Source organism: Macadamia integrifolia, chromosome 9 (genome assembly GCF_013358625.1).
Source record: "Macadamia integrifolia cultivar HAES 741 chromosome 9, SCU_Mint_v3, whole genome shotgun sequence".
Lineage (NCBI taxonomy): Eukaryota > Viridiplantae > Streptophyta > Magnoliopsida > Proteales > Proteaceae > Macadamia > Macadamia integrifolia.
Window position 1 is genome coordinate 29,557,735 of NC_056565.1, and position 15,337 is coordinate 29,573,071.

The 15,337-nt window shown below is 35.1% G+C and overlaps 1 protein-coding gene across 1 annotated transcript; it reads left to right on the top strand.

Annotated features, from left to right (window-relative positions):
* The first annotated feature begins 10,842 nt into the window (after nucleotides 1-10,842).
* LOC122088331 (putative calcium-transporting ATPase 13, plasma membrane-type) lies at nucleotides 10,843-14,272 on the top strand. The gene has a single exon (XM_042657564.1). The coding sequence runs from the start codon at nucleotides 10,901-10,903 to the stop codon at nucleotides 13,982-13,984; it is 3,084 nt and encodes a 1,027-aa protein (XP_042513498.1). The 5' UTR covers nucleotides 10,843-10,900; the 3' UTR covers nucleotides 13,985-14,272.
* The last annotated feature ends 1,065 nt before the right edge of the window (nucleotides 14,273-15,337 follow it).

Genomic DNA, 15,337 nt, shown 5'->3' on the forward strand with positions numbered 1-15,337 from the left:
GCTATCATCCTATCATTTTATTTGAAATAATGAAATCTAGGTCATAGTTTCTTATGCTCATAAATCAATATCTATGACCACTAATTCCAATCCAAATCAAGCGATTAGGCGATCTGATATCTAATTCTTGGTGAAAGAACCAATCTTTTTGGGAGAGGCAAAACTAATATTTGATTCACATGTAATTTGTTTATAGATTAGGAATGTGTTTGAAATTTAAAAATAAATTGAAGTTAAAGTATAAATAAAGTCATTCATACGGTATAAAAAACAAATAATTAGAAAACATGTCTTAATGTGTAAATTACAAGAAGTTCTTCACCACTTGCGAAAAGTGAGTAATCGACACTCCCTTTATTGTTTTTATGACGATAGATTTACCTTAATACCCATAAAATACAAACTTTTAATAATTTTTCATTCAATTCACCAAAAGTGAAATGACAGTTTCATCCTTAAAGTTGCAAGAATAATGATTATCTATTGATGGACATAAAAGAGAGGTTACAACTTATCTTGTAACCACCAAAGTGAGAAACAGATTAACCCTAATTTTAATGTCTAAAACAAGCGAATTTCTCAAGTTATCTAAATAGAAACAGGGTTGGCCGGAGTTTCTCAAGTTGGAAAAGAAAAAAAATATATTGGCTTCATATAATTAGAACTTTTGAAATCTATATCCATCTAATGAGAAAAAGATTTTAAACAATAATCATTTTTGGAGCTTTTGTCAGAAAATATAGCCGTCGCACTAGTACATTAATCAATAGGAGAATCTGTAAGTGCATCAATATGACAAGTTTTATTGCCTTTTATAAAGGCAAGACAGTCATTAAACCCCAATTAATCTAACGCAGCCCTCACACTACCCCCTTCCACGCTTCACAAAAAACATTTTAGGGAAAATTACATGATTACCCATTTTTGGGTTTCCTTTTACAAAATTACCCACAAAAAGTTTTGATTGACAAAAATACCTAAAATTAGGTTTGAGTTTACAAAACTACCCACCCAAAGTTTTAGTTAACAAAAATACCCAAAATCAGGTTTGGGTTTACAAAACTACCCAAAATAGTGATTCTTCATCTTCCACATATAATCATGTATTTTTTTATGACTAAAACTTTGAGTTGGTATTTTTGTAAACCCAAACTTAATTTTAGATATTTTTGTTAACTTAAATTTTAAGTAGGTAATTTTGTAAAGGGAAACCTAATTTGAATATTTTTGTTAATTGAAACTTTTGATGGGTAATTTTGTCAAGAGAAACCCAGAAGTGGGTAATCATATAATTTTTCTAAACATTTTTCCTACATTTTTAAGAAGTTATAGTTAGATACTACATAGAAGCTTACATCATCTCTTATGATATGTCCAAGGGTTCAGATTGGTCAAAAAGGGCCCACATAAGAGTCTCGTTCGGGCAAAACGTCTCTAGTAATGTCATTTTCTAATAATGTCATTGGCCATAACGGCTATGTGCAATAGTCATAAAATTTTAATCATAACCTTTCTTTATTTGATATTTGGTTAATATTATTCTTTTTTGATAAAATTACCTAATTATCCACATTTGGTTTCTCATTATCAAACTATGTAATTTTTTTTTCGAATTATAAAACTACTTAATACAGTAACTTCACTCCATTTTGTCATTTTTACCCCTAATTACCTTCACCTCTCCTTCTCCGATCACTTTCTCTACAACCACCCAGCCCAACCCTCCTGCAACCCCCATCCCTCCCTTGCTCCCGCCTCACCCCACTTACTGTCTTTGTTGCCACTACCCATTGCCAACAACACTTGCCGCTGCCGTGTCTCTTTTCCTTCCATTAAACTTTGGGCCTGCCTTCTTTGAAGATGTTGCCAATTTCAGATTTTCTGGGGAAGGGTTGCAGAAAGTGGGACAAGATGGAGATATGGAAATTACGCTCAGTGCATGTGTGCTCATGTGCTTCATAAGGTTCAAAATCAATGAAAGCCCAAGCAACTTTCACTCAGTTCAAATCTCTCCTTCCACTATCCACGGCCAAAAATATGTCAGGAAATAATAGCAAACCCCCCCCCCCAACAATAGGACGGATTTATAAATCGAGATCCACTTCAGCTTAAAATCCCACTGATTTGTGAAAACACTGCTCTGTAAGATTTTCTATTAGGTGGGCTAGCATAGTCAAAGATTTGTTTCCAAAATTGGTTTAATCGTGTTGAATAAAGATGGAGTAAGCAGAAAGAATCCAATATTATTGGTAAGTGATCTCTATGGAGATATTGGATTCTATTAGCACACCTTAATGGTATGCAATATTTATTACTATGTGTGGACCTAAGGTATTATTTCCTTAATGGGGAGGAAACCCTAATTTTATTGCAGGGTTGGTCCCTTCCCTCACCCCTATATATATTTATCACTGACCCATTAAGTGAGGCTAACAACCAAAAGCAAAAGGGAAAGAGGGTAGACCAGACTAACATTGATCGTGTTGTACGAGGAGCATACAAGAAGACATTGAGGAGTTCTTATTCTTCAGCCATGTATTCAGGTATGCCTAAAACTTGTTTTTGTAGTATTTGTCGTGTATGCTTATCGATCTTCATGAATCATTCCGTATTTTTTTGAGAAAAAATAGAACCGTACAAAGTTTATGACTTTTCAATAAAAAAAAAAAAAAAAAAAATTACAAAAAGTTCTTTTTTTTTTTTTTTTCTCTTTCCATGGGTGATTATGAAAAATCTAAATCTTCGTGTTTTTTCGGTTTGAAGAATCGAATTGGTATATCAATGGGTCGGTAGACTCGATACAGATAAATGGTTAAAATAATAATAATAATTAAAGTTAAGGGTATTTCTATCTTATCCGAATTGGATTAGGTGGGATCAGTATCGACCCTGATTGAATATGATTTTGTATCATATGACTGTTTGTAGCTGGTTATTATCCTCTTTTAACCTATCCGTCCCAATCCCAATTCCAAGTATCAAGTACTTGGTGACTCCTTTCAACTATAGCATTTAGTATGATATGACACATAGACATGGTTATGATGGGGCAAGCATTGTCTTGTTTGTAAAATTGATGTGAATTTTTTTCTTTTTTGACTTATTATCCGGTGGGATGCATAAGAAGGGTTAACATTTAAGGCAATGGAGGATAATATTTATTTTTATTTAATTTTTATTTTTTAAGGTTAAATGGGCTGAGCCTATGGGTGTTTTGAAAGTTTGTTTTGGGTTGTCCATGTTTATTTAAGTATAATGGGTTGAAGCTTATGGGCCTAATTTGAAATAGGCTGAATTGAACCAAATTAAATCCGATTTGGTAAACCAAATTAGATTGTAGACCACTAAATAAACAGGTATGTATCATAGGTATGTTTGAAGCATTGTTTGATTAGATCCAATTATTCAAATCAACATCGGTTGAGACCGATCCTACACTTGATCGTTTGAGACTTGACATTAGTATTGTATCATAGGTAAAATAATAATAGTAATAAAATCCAATGTCTTGATCAAGTCCCCTTAAAATGATTAAATCTTAAACTAGCCCAAAATCAAGATGAATCGGTTCTACCAAAATTGTGCAATGACTGAACCGATTAGGTTGGTCAATTCAGATATTTGACACATTGACCTCGAAAATTGAACTATTTGAATTTTCCAATGGGTCGTGAAAAAAACCCACTGAGAGAAATCATCAACATTGACCGATATTAATCGAAAAAATATTTATTTAAAAAAAAATCTATTATTTTTGTATTTAGTTATAGAACCAATTGGTCATTCATTAATGTGTTGAAAATTAACTATGTTATTGATATTGTGAAGGATTTTATCGTTTGAAATTGTTTTATATGGTAATGATCAATTTTCACATAATGTCTAATGAAATTTTTTTTTTTAGATTTAAAACAATTATTTTGAGAGTCCTAAGGCCTTGTGAATAATAAAATACCATTGGTTTTCATGATGTTACTTTATCATGTACTTGGGATATTGTGGATAATTACTTAACTGGTCAAACCAGTGGGAGGATGTAATTATATATTCTGAAATGTTATTTATGGTTCGACCAGTGGATGTATGTTCAATATACTGGGTTGAATTTAAAACAAGAAAAATGAGACCTATATTTTGTGTTCCATAACTGTTTTGGAACAACTATAGTGGTTTGTCTTTATTCTATAGTGGCTTTAGAATTGTATTTCTGTTTATGCATGTTTTTGCACTGGTTTATCATTACTATGATATTAAAAAAAAAAATCATTTATGAATGACATAGGAAGAAAATTAATGGCATTTTATTTTTGCATATTATATTTGGAATGCTCTATGATGAATAAATATATTGGAGTTAAATTGGGTGTAAGCATTCGCACATTTTTAGCTGTAAAACGCATTTCTAAGGAACCATGAAAGGGTGATATGGATTCCACCAAAGTGACGTATCTTGTTCTTTCATGGTTTTCCCTAGGGCAGCATAGTAGGTGACATTTGCCTAAAGATGATGTCACCAAAGTTAAAGAAAATGACAGTAACCTAAGGATTCTGATCCCAAAGGTAAGGGGATCTCAAAAGTTATTGTTTTTTTCACAGTTAATACAAAAAAATGAGAGGACCAGTGTATTCTTTTCTTAAAGGATAAGGATACAGTTTCAGCTATAACTCTTAAGTGATATAATCATTACAGTGAATGTACATGAATTTCATCAAGTTAAACTTTGTTATTGGTGTGGTCTATTTAAATCAATTTTTTGTAAAGATTCTTGTGGGTAGAGTTGGTATCTTAAAGATTAATATTAATGATGGTACCTATACTCACATTTGAGATGTTATGACACAAAATCATCCTACGTTGCTTCTACATGTTGATGATTTATTAACTATTTTCAGCATAGTTTCAATGAAATCCAGTTTTTGAATCTAATAATTGTATAGACCATAAACAATTTATGCAAATAGAATTAGAAATCGTTTATTTTTGATTTATTGAAATGACTTCTAAAATCTGTTTACACTGTTGACTATTTTGGTCATGTTTATTCAAGCCAACAGTTAGATCTAGTTATAATATGAACTAATATTGACTCTTATAAATGGTACTTTTATTAGGTCATCTAGTCCTACTCTCTTATATTAATGGGAAAATAAATTATTATCCTATTGAGGGTGATAAATGTATCATACATGATTTATTATGTATACTATACTTGTCGTTTCATAAATTTTAAGTCAATCTGGGGTATTTTGATATTTCTTCGATGTTATATTTATCATCCGTGACATCAGGTTTCGTCACGAGACACATAATTATGAGTTTTGACACCCATTTATGATTCAAAATATCACAAGTGCATTGTTTAAGTAATATTTCTTCAAATTTATGTCATATTTGTACTTGTGATAAAGTTCAATTTTATTGAAAATTCATCGAGATAAAACAGATATATTATATTTGAATGATTTAAATGAACACATTAAAATTTTAGTGGCTTATTGGTATAAAGCCTATGAATTTATTTATACTTACTATGGATCTAAGTCAACATTACATTTATTTATTAAAGACTTATTGTTGTTTTTAGCCTATAAGTTATTCGGTTCATGTGCCCTATTAGCTAAATAATTTTCTTTTAACTTGAAGAAATTATGGGGCTTTATTATGATTGACTTTGAAGTTTATAGGCAAATATTTGTATTAGATATTAAAGTCATTTGAGCGTAAAGATCATACTTGTGTACAATTTCTTATATCTAATGCATTATGGATAATGGAACATATTTCATGTGTTTTTTGCTATCATGAATAAATGATATGAACTTTCATATTTAGCATGTTGTCATTATAGGAAATCGCCATATTTAGATTTTCTATTTATTTATAGTAATGGCTGGAAGTATAAAACTGTCATACTAAGAATGTACTCATTTTGATAACTGTTAAATTATAGTATTATCATATTGACTATTAGGGTTTATAATGGGTTGCTTTTGTGGGTTTATGTTGAATATTTTATTAATTAAAAACTGAAATAGTCCATCTTGTTGTTTGTACCAAAAATCTAAACCCACGGGCATCTGGTAGCAATCTAAGTCTATAGGTTTTCATAATTTTAGTGATTACGCTTCCACTTAGTAGGCTAGTTACTGAGATTGTGAAATCACTATTAACTATTCAGGATAGGTTGCAGTTAAGGAGACCATATGACGAATGATGTGCTCTTGCCACCACAGGTGAATCTTTATTTGGTCGGTTTCGCTTGATAGTGTGAGGGTGACATTTTGGGCTTCATAGCTTTGGAGGTTTTTGTCTTGCCACCACAGGTGACGGAATCTTCAAAGTGGTGTTGTTTCGAGCGTCTCGCCTTACATGTGAAAGATTTCATTACGTGTTGGGCGATCTTGCCACCACAAGTGTGACCCCGATGATGTCGAATCTTTTCTCAGTTTCTGTTTTCTTACAGTTATTGAAAACAATACTGAGATAAATCTGATTAACAACCCAATTAGTCAGATTTAATTATATTATTGGAAAGTTTAATATGCCTTCTGTTCTTGCATATTATATATTTTGATAAATATGTATGATTATATTTGTCAGCTTTGACTTCTCAGCTATTTTCTGTTAAAAAAGTTTGAATGGTTCCAATTTTAAGGAATGGAACTAATCATTTAATATTTCTCTGGCTATTATGATAATAAATTTTAATCTTAATTGATGAGCCTCCTAAGCCAGTGGTTGTTAATTATGTTCAAGTTAAGGTTCTTTATGAAAATGGGAGAAATCAAATAAGTTTATCTAAAGATCAGTGGGAGTAAGCTCACGAATCATAAATTTCTGTAGAACTATATTATTACAAATTTTTAACTCTATATCTAAACCATTGAGGATGTTCTGTGACACTTCGCTGCGGTTCGTTTCTCTCATAACTGTAAAAGTACTTCAGATTCCAAACACATCGACATTAAGTAATTTTTTGTCAGAGAGAAAGTTCAAGAGTCACATATTACAATGGAATAGATTGCTACAAAAAACATGATTGCAGATCATCTTACTAAGGGCTTGACTTCAAAAGTCTTTCAAGAGCATATCACTAATATGGGACTTGTTAGTTTTTTTGATGTATTTTATTAGTGGTAGTTTTGCTCAATATGTTCGCATTTGACTTTCAGTTTTAGTTTATACATATGATGCATTATTATTCTTATCAAGAATATATATGCATTTTTATTATGGCCATTTGTTTATGTGTATACACTTATTTATTTGCCTCCTACAAAAAATTGAGGTTATATGTGATGTATTTACCTCATTCGGTATCTGAGGTTCTAGTCAATACACACACATCCAGTCGCTAGCAAAGCCTCGTTTGATTGAGGTCTAGTGCTAGTATTGTGGGACATCCGGACCCAGTCCCAATGAGCTTCTTTGATTGAAGCTTGAACGTTTGGAAGACGCTTGTAGTTAATGAGACATTTGATATCTGTCTCATAGGGCTCATTTGGTTTTCGAACCAGGACCAATCTGAAAATAGACATGATGATCACTATTACATGTTATTTTCATACCACACTTTCATACTGTTCAGCCCAAGTCGGAGATGTTATGAGCACTTTGACGTGTGTGGTCTCATATCACTTTAGATGTGATGATCAATACGGTTGGGTATTTGTAATTCTCATTCGGACTAAGGCATTTGGTTTAAGGTGCACTCCATTCGACACTATTTTGTTTGTGACCACATTCAGTATATCTAAATCGGAGAATCGTTTTAAATAAATTTTAAAATCTAAAACTTGTGACATATGCTGCCCAAGTGGGAGATTGTAAGATTTCCTATTAGATGGGCTAGCATAGTCAAAGATTTGTTTCCAAAATCGGTTTAGTGGTATTGACTAAAGATGGAGTAAGCAGAAAGAATCCAATATTATTGGTAAGTGATCTCTAGAGAGATATTTGATTCTATTAGCACATCTTAATGGTATGAAATATTTATTACTATGTGTGGACCTAAGGTATTATTTCCTTAATGGGGAAGAAACCCTAATTTTATTGCAGGGTTGGTCCCTACCTTCATCCCTATATATAGTTATCACTAGCCCATTAAGTGAGGCTAACAACCAAAAGCAAAAGGGAAAGAGGGTAGACCAAACCAACATTGATCGTGTTGTACGAGGAGCATACAAGAAGACATTGAGGAGTTCTTATTCTTCAGCAATGTATTCAGGTATGCCTAAAACTTGTTTTTGTAGTGTTTGTCGCGCATGCTTATCGATCTTCATTAATCGTTCCGTATTTATTTTCTTTCATGCTCTGCTTCCCAAAATCTTGATCGGTTCTTTGTTCGGCTTGAAAAATAATCAGGATTTTTTTAATTCTCCAAGTATTACAGAGACATGTTTCAAGTTCTTTAAATAGAAGCAAGGTTGGCCGGCAGCTTACAAGGAAGGTGATCTGAGAAGAGGAAGCGGATGGTTGTTGGAGGATAAAAATGGTAAAATATATTATTGGCTGAGGGTTAATGTTTTGGGTAATTTTGTAAACCTATACCTGATTTAATGTATATTTGTTAACTAAAACATACAATACCCGTAGTTTTCTAAAAGGGAACCCAAAAATGGATAATTATGTAATTTTTCCTTTTTTTTTTTCAGTTAAAAAGTAGAATTGAGAATTGAAACCCCAAGGGATAGCTGAGTTGATAAGGAATCTTTGCCTCAAGAAACGTGTCGTATTGAATTCAACTCTTCTTACTTTCTTGAGGTCACTCACACCGGCACAGGAGATATTTAATACACCTAAAAAAAAAATGAAAATATATAAAAATGATATATCAATCAAAAAAGAAGTTCTTGATACAGGAGTCTGAGTTGTCATATAGGTCACATTTAGGAGACTAAAAATAATTACCATCATATCTCATTGATCTATTGTATGGATTTTTGGCCACAATGGCATTAGAAACTGATAATATTGCATTTGGAAGCAAAATCATGAAATTTGATTAAACTTGCAAACACCACGGGTTACTACTTACTTGAAATTGAAGCTGCAATGCATAGTTTAGTTGGGACTTTAGGGTATCACTCCAGCTTCTAAAGTCTTGCAGCTTTAGGTTCATACTTCTCATGTGAGACTATGACATGCAAGTTGTGTGACTTCGACCTCGGTGGTTGGGATTAGGTCTTATATCACAGGGACCCCATGGTTCCCACCCACCTCCTTCCAAGCTTGGAAGGAAATGAGAAAAAACCATCTTTACTAATTGGTTAGAGAGAGAGAGAATGATACCTATCGGTGGTAAAGTGAACAATTTCAATGAATCTTTCTAATTTGCAGTCAAACAAAAATTTTTGTAATCCTTACTGCATGTGATTTTATACACTACTTTTTATTAAAAAAAAAAAAAAATTGTTTACACTACTTTAATTTCTTATCATATTTTTATTTGTAAGAATGATACATTTTAAATGTATTTTTTTTTTTTTAAAATCAGAAGAACCTTAATGCATATTAAAGTGAAATTTAATAAATAAAATGTGGAATGATTTGAAGTCAATAATAGAGTCACATGGATAAATAGTACAAAAGTTTCTTTCTCAAGTTAGAAATTTTCATTTTCCTTCCATTCCCTTCGGCTTACAGCTAAATGAAGCTTATGAGATACCCCGATGAAAGTGCATTCTTTCAATGGAGTATTGAGTCTATAGACTACAGATCCCCAAACGTAGGTTTAACGTAAAGAATGGACTTTTTCATTTTCTAAGCAAAGCATGAGATTCCTCTAAGGAAACCTAAGAAGCGTGAATGACTTATAGTCTTAACACTTCTAAGTATAACTTCCTTACACAACGAATGCTCTCTTTCACAATATCTACATGCGTTGTTTGTCAAGAATTCTATTTAATGAGAATGTATCTACATTTATAGCACGAAGTTTCCCTTAACCACTCTGTGAGCTCCCTATGTTATCCTTTGAGTCCAGAATATGGTTTGAGGAATTGGATTAGATCAGTTTGATTTGGTTGGATCAGATCAGTGTTGGCTTTGATGGATCACAATTCTGGCCAATAACATGCTAATGATTAGTAAAAAAAATTAATGAAAAGCAAGGGTACTTTTGTCCGACCAAGGCCAATTATGGCAGATCCAAATGGAGATTGAATTAGTATTGGCCGTGATCCATCCTGATCCTAACCTCAACCCGATATTGTGTTCTTAAATGGAAAAAATCTAGCTATTACCTAGGTTAAACCCCCTATTGGCAGCCAAATAAATGAAATAATTCACTTCCTCCTAGGGTTCACAAATACCCTCTTAGGTTATGTTGTTTTCCAAATACTCTTTTAGATTCCATTTCCTTGATCGCCACAGGGATTGCACCGACTTGGCTGCAATCTGGGTTATGGATTTAGTTCTCGATATTAGTACCAGTATTGGTATCGAAGAGGATCGGTGGATATAGGTCACTTTTGCCCCTTGCTTTTCATAACAAATATTTTTTTTTACACTCTAAGACGATATGGGTAACTGATCCAGATCGGTCAAGGATCAGAGATCGGTCTCAGTTGATATCGATAGAGACCGTGTCCCCCCCCCCCCTTCCTTTTCTCCTCTTCACTCAGATCTCTCGCGTAACAGAAAAACTCGGTAAAAAAAAGTACGAATACAAATTATTTAACACATTAAAAACATTGAAAGTGTGAATAAGAAAATCCGATACACGGTTTTAAAAAAGGAAGCTTAGGATTGCAGCGAGTTACAGCTGCGGTGCTCTAAGCCTAATAATATCAACCAATATATAAAAGGGACTCCCATGTAGATCCTAGTGTTCATAAGCTTCAAGCTATTCTCTTTTTACCGTCCTCGCTGGTCATAGAGAGCTGCATTAATTAATTCATGGAAATGTCTACTTTTCCTGCTTCTTCTTCTGCTTCACATTATGACTTCGCTGCTAACTTCTTCCTAGATGTACCCACCCTTACCAAGCCTCACCAAAGATGGCGCTTGGCTTTCAAAGCTATCTATTCCACCCGAGCCCTCCTCTCTCTTCTTATCAACAAGAAGAATCAGTTTCTCACCCATCTCTCTCACTCCCCTTCTTACACAGCTCTTGACATTAATGATCATGACTACACAGATTCCATTGTACCTTTCTCCAAACTTAATCTGGACACCCTAGTTGCAATCGTAAAGGAGAAGAACTTAGGGATTCTTGATCAGTTTGGAGGTATCCATGGAGTTGCTTCTACTCTCAAAGTTGATTACAAGAATGGGATCAATGGTAGCACCGAAGATGTTACTCGCCGATCCAATGTGTTTGGGTCTAATACTTATCGAAAGCCCCCTGCAAAAGGGTTCTTCCGTTTCGTCGTGGAAGGATTCAAGGATACCACAATTCTCATTCTTCTGGTATGTGTTGTTCTCTCTCTTGGATTTGGCATCAAAGAAGATGGGATTAAAGATGGGTGGTATGATGGTGGGAGCATATTTCTTGCTGTCTTTCTTGTTATTTTTGTCTCTGCGATTAGTAATTTCAAGCAATCGAGACAGTTTGAAAAGCTATCTGAAAAAAGCAACGACATTAGAGTTGATGTTATCAGAGATGGAAGGCGGCAACAGATTTCCATCTTTGAAATCGTCGTTGGGGACATTGTGGTTTTGAAGATTGGTGATCAGATTCCGGCAGACGGGTTGTTCTTGGATGGCCATTCCTTGAAAGTGGATGAATCGAGCATGACAGGGGAGAGCGACCATGTGGACATCAATGGTGATCAGAACCCTTTCATGATCTCTGGAGCGAAGGTAGCTGATGGGTATGGCAGAATGCTTGTCACTTCTGTAGGCATTAACACAACTTGGGGAGAGATGATGAATTCAATAAGCCGTGAAACAGAGGAGCAGACCCCATTACAAGCTCGCCTCAATAAGCTTACTTCCTATATAGGTAAGGTTGGTTTGGCTGTTGCTTTTGTTGTTCTTGTTGTGATGCTAGTTCGTTACTTCACTGGGAACACACAAGATGAAAAGGGGAATCGTGAGTTCAATGGAAGAAGGACCAAATTTGATGATGTGATGAATGCTGTAGTGGGTATTGTCTCTGCTGCTGTTACAATTGTAGTGGTGGCCATTCCAGAGGGCTTGCCTTTGGCTGTCACTCTCACTCTGGCTTACTCTATGAAGAAAATGATGGCTGATCATGCTCTGGTTCGCAAACTTTCGGCTTGTGAGACAATGGGTTCAGTCACTACCATCTGTACAGATAAAACTGGTACCCTCACATTGAACCAGATGAAGGTCACTGAGTTTTGGGTTGGTGAAGAAGCACTGGTCACTGATGGTGCTTTCAAGGTAATCGAACCCAGTGTCCTTCAATTACTGCAAGAGGGAGTTTGTTTGAACACAACTGGTGATGTTTGTAGGTCTAACTCAGGAACTGTGCCTGAGTTTTCTGGTAGCCCAACTGAGAAAGCTATTCTCTCATGGGCTGTGTTGGATTTGGGTACGGATGTGGACGAAGTGAAGCAGAGTTGCACAGTACTCCACGTTGAAGCCTTCAATTCAGAGAAGAAGCGAAGTGGAGTTTTGATCAGAAAGAAAGGCGAGAAGGCGATTTGCGTGCACTGGAAGGGAGCTGCTGAGATTCTACTAGCTCTCTGTTCAAGCTACTTTGACAGAACAGAGACTGCAAAACCCATGACAGAAGGTGAAAGGATGAAACATGAGCAAATTATTAAAGGCATGGCAGCTAAGAGCCTTCGATGCATTGCTTTTGCCTACAAACCGATCTCAGAAGTAGAAGAAAGTAGAAATGCCACCCAGAAGCTAGAAGAAGATGAACTGATCTTGTTGGGCCTAGTGGGTTTGAAAGATCCATGTCGACCTGGGGTAAGCAAGGCAGTGGAAGCTTGCAGAGAAGCTGGTGTTAACATCAAAATGATCACTGGTGACAATGTTTTCACTGCAAGAGCTATAGCCATTGAATGTGGAATACTTAGAGCTGATGAAGATTTGAACAATGGAACAGTAGTTGAAGGTGTAGAATTCCGAAACTACTCTCCAGAAGAGAGGGAGGAGAAGGTTGACACGATTCGGGTCATGGCGAGATCTTCCCCCTTTGACAAACTTCTGATGGTACAGTGCTTGAAAGAGAAAGGCCACGTTGTTGCAGTCACCGGCGACGGCACTAATGATGCACCAGCACTAAAAGAAGCAGACATTGGGCTTTCAATGGGAATTCAAGGCACAGAAGTGGCAAAGGAGAGTTCAGACATTGTCATATTAGATGATAACTTCAATTCAGTAGTCACAGTTCTGAAGTGGGGTAGGTGTGTCTACAACAACATTCAAAAGTTTATCCAGTTTCAGCTCACAGTGAATGCTGCTGCCCTTGTGATCAACTTTGTTGCTGCAGTTTCCTCTGGTAAAGTCCCATTAACAGCAGTTCAGTTATTGTGGGTGAATCTGATCATGGACACATTGGGAGCTTTGGCCCTAGCCACAGAGCAGCCCACCAAGGAGCTCTTAGAGAAGCCGCCGGTTGGTCGTACTGAACCACTTATAACCAAGGTCATGTGGAGGAACCTAATTGCTCAAGCCTTATATCAGGTAACAGTCTTGCTGATTCTGCAGTTTAAAGGAATGGCCATCTTTGGTGTAGAAGAGAAGATCAAGGACACAATCATCTTCAATACCTTTGTTCTCTGTCAAGTCTTCAATGAGTTCAATGCAAGGAAGTTGGAGAAGAAGAACATATTTGAGGGGATACATAAGAACCAATTGTTTCTGGGGATTGTGGGAATGACACTTATTCTTCAAGTGGTGATGGTGGAATTACTGAAAAAGTTTGCAAACACAGAGAGATTGAATTGGGGGCAATGGTGTGCATCTATTGGAATTGCAGCTTTATCTTGGCCTATTGGTTGGGTCGTCAAGTCCATGCCGGTTTCTGATAAACCATTCTTCAGCCTTTTCAAACATTAATAGAGCTTCAAGATCCTGAAACAGGGACCTGCAACTTCTAACTTTTACAACTTGGTTTCTGTTATAGTTTTAGGCTTTCTAATTAGCATTGATGCTTTTCTTAGCTTCTAATATTTCTTTCTTGTAGATATTAACTGGATTGGAGTTTGGGACTGTTCATAAGAATTCTATATGTTATAGGAGAATTTCCATTAGTTTTGCTCACTTTTGCTAGACCGTCACTTCTTCCTCCCTTATCATATGTAAATCTCACTGAAATTTAATGCAAAACACCCTATTACATTCAAATAATGAATGGTCCTTACTGCTCTTTGTTGCAAGTAAATACCCTGTCCATGGTTTGCCCAAATGGTCAAGGCAAATTGGGGATTGTGTGGATAAGAGCACGGTCCGAGGTTTGATTTGCGTGTAAACTGGCCAAACATCTTGGTCCTAGGTTAAAAAAAAAAAAATACCCCATTCTCTGAGTACCATTTTTTTCGAAATTGTATCTTCCATCATTTTTCTAGGGAGATTAACATTCTAACTGACTCCCTGGCTAGGAAGGTCGTGTCAGCGTGTCTTGTACGTGAGCAATTGCTCTTTTTTTTTTAAGGATTGTCTTTCTAATCTTTTAGAGATCTCTCTTTTGATTCCAAACAATGATAAGATTGTAATTATCAACTCTAAACAAGTAGTGCTAAGGATATCTTCTAAGTTGGCTTCCAAAGCCAGGGAGCAGAAGCTGTGTAAGTCGGCTTCTAATGATGATATGAACAATATTTTTTGTTCCTCATGATCCAAAAGAAGTTGGAGGTGATAAAGAAAATGATCATGATCGATGCAGGATTTATTTGGTTTCCAAAAATTTTGCGTTGATGATAAAACCCTTCCTTGATTATATTCAAAAGGTTAGAAAGAAAAATAGATACACACAAGAAAGATAAGTCAATCATTTTCCACGTCCGGAAAGACAAAATCTTATATTCAAAAGGTTAGAAAGAAAAATAGATACACACAAGAAAGATAAGTCAATCATTTTCCACCTCCGGAAAGACAAAATGTACAACCATATTCATATCTTTAAATGAATATGAATGCAAATCAAATTCGTATTTTTGACTATCCATTTACATCTATAGTTTGTGTAATCCAGACCTTCCTCCCCCCAATGAATACAATTAATTTGTTCTCATCCATCTTTGTAAGTTGTCTTAGCTCTTTCCTTATTTTCTTAAACTCGCCTCAACTTCAAAAACCCTCAAAATCATTAATTGATTATATAATCGGAATAATTAGTCTCTGAATTATTCAAATTCAGATCCGAATACCCTTTGACTAGATACAGATACCCTTTAACAGATATGGATGCAA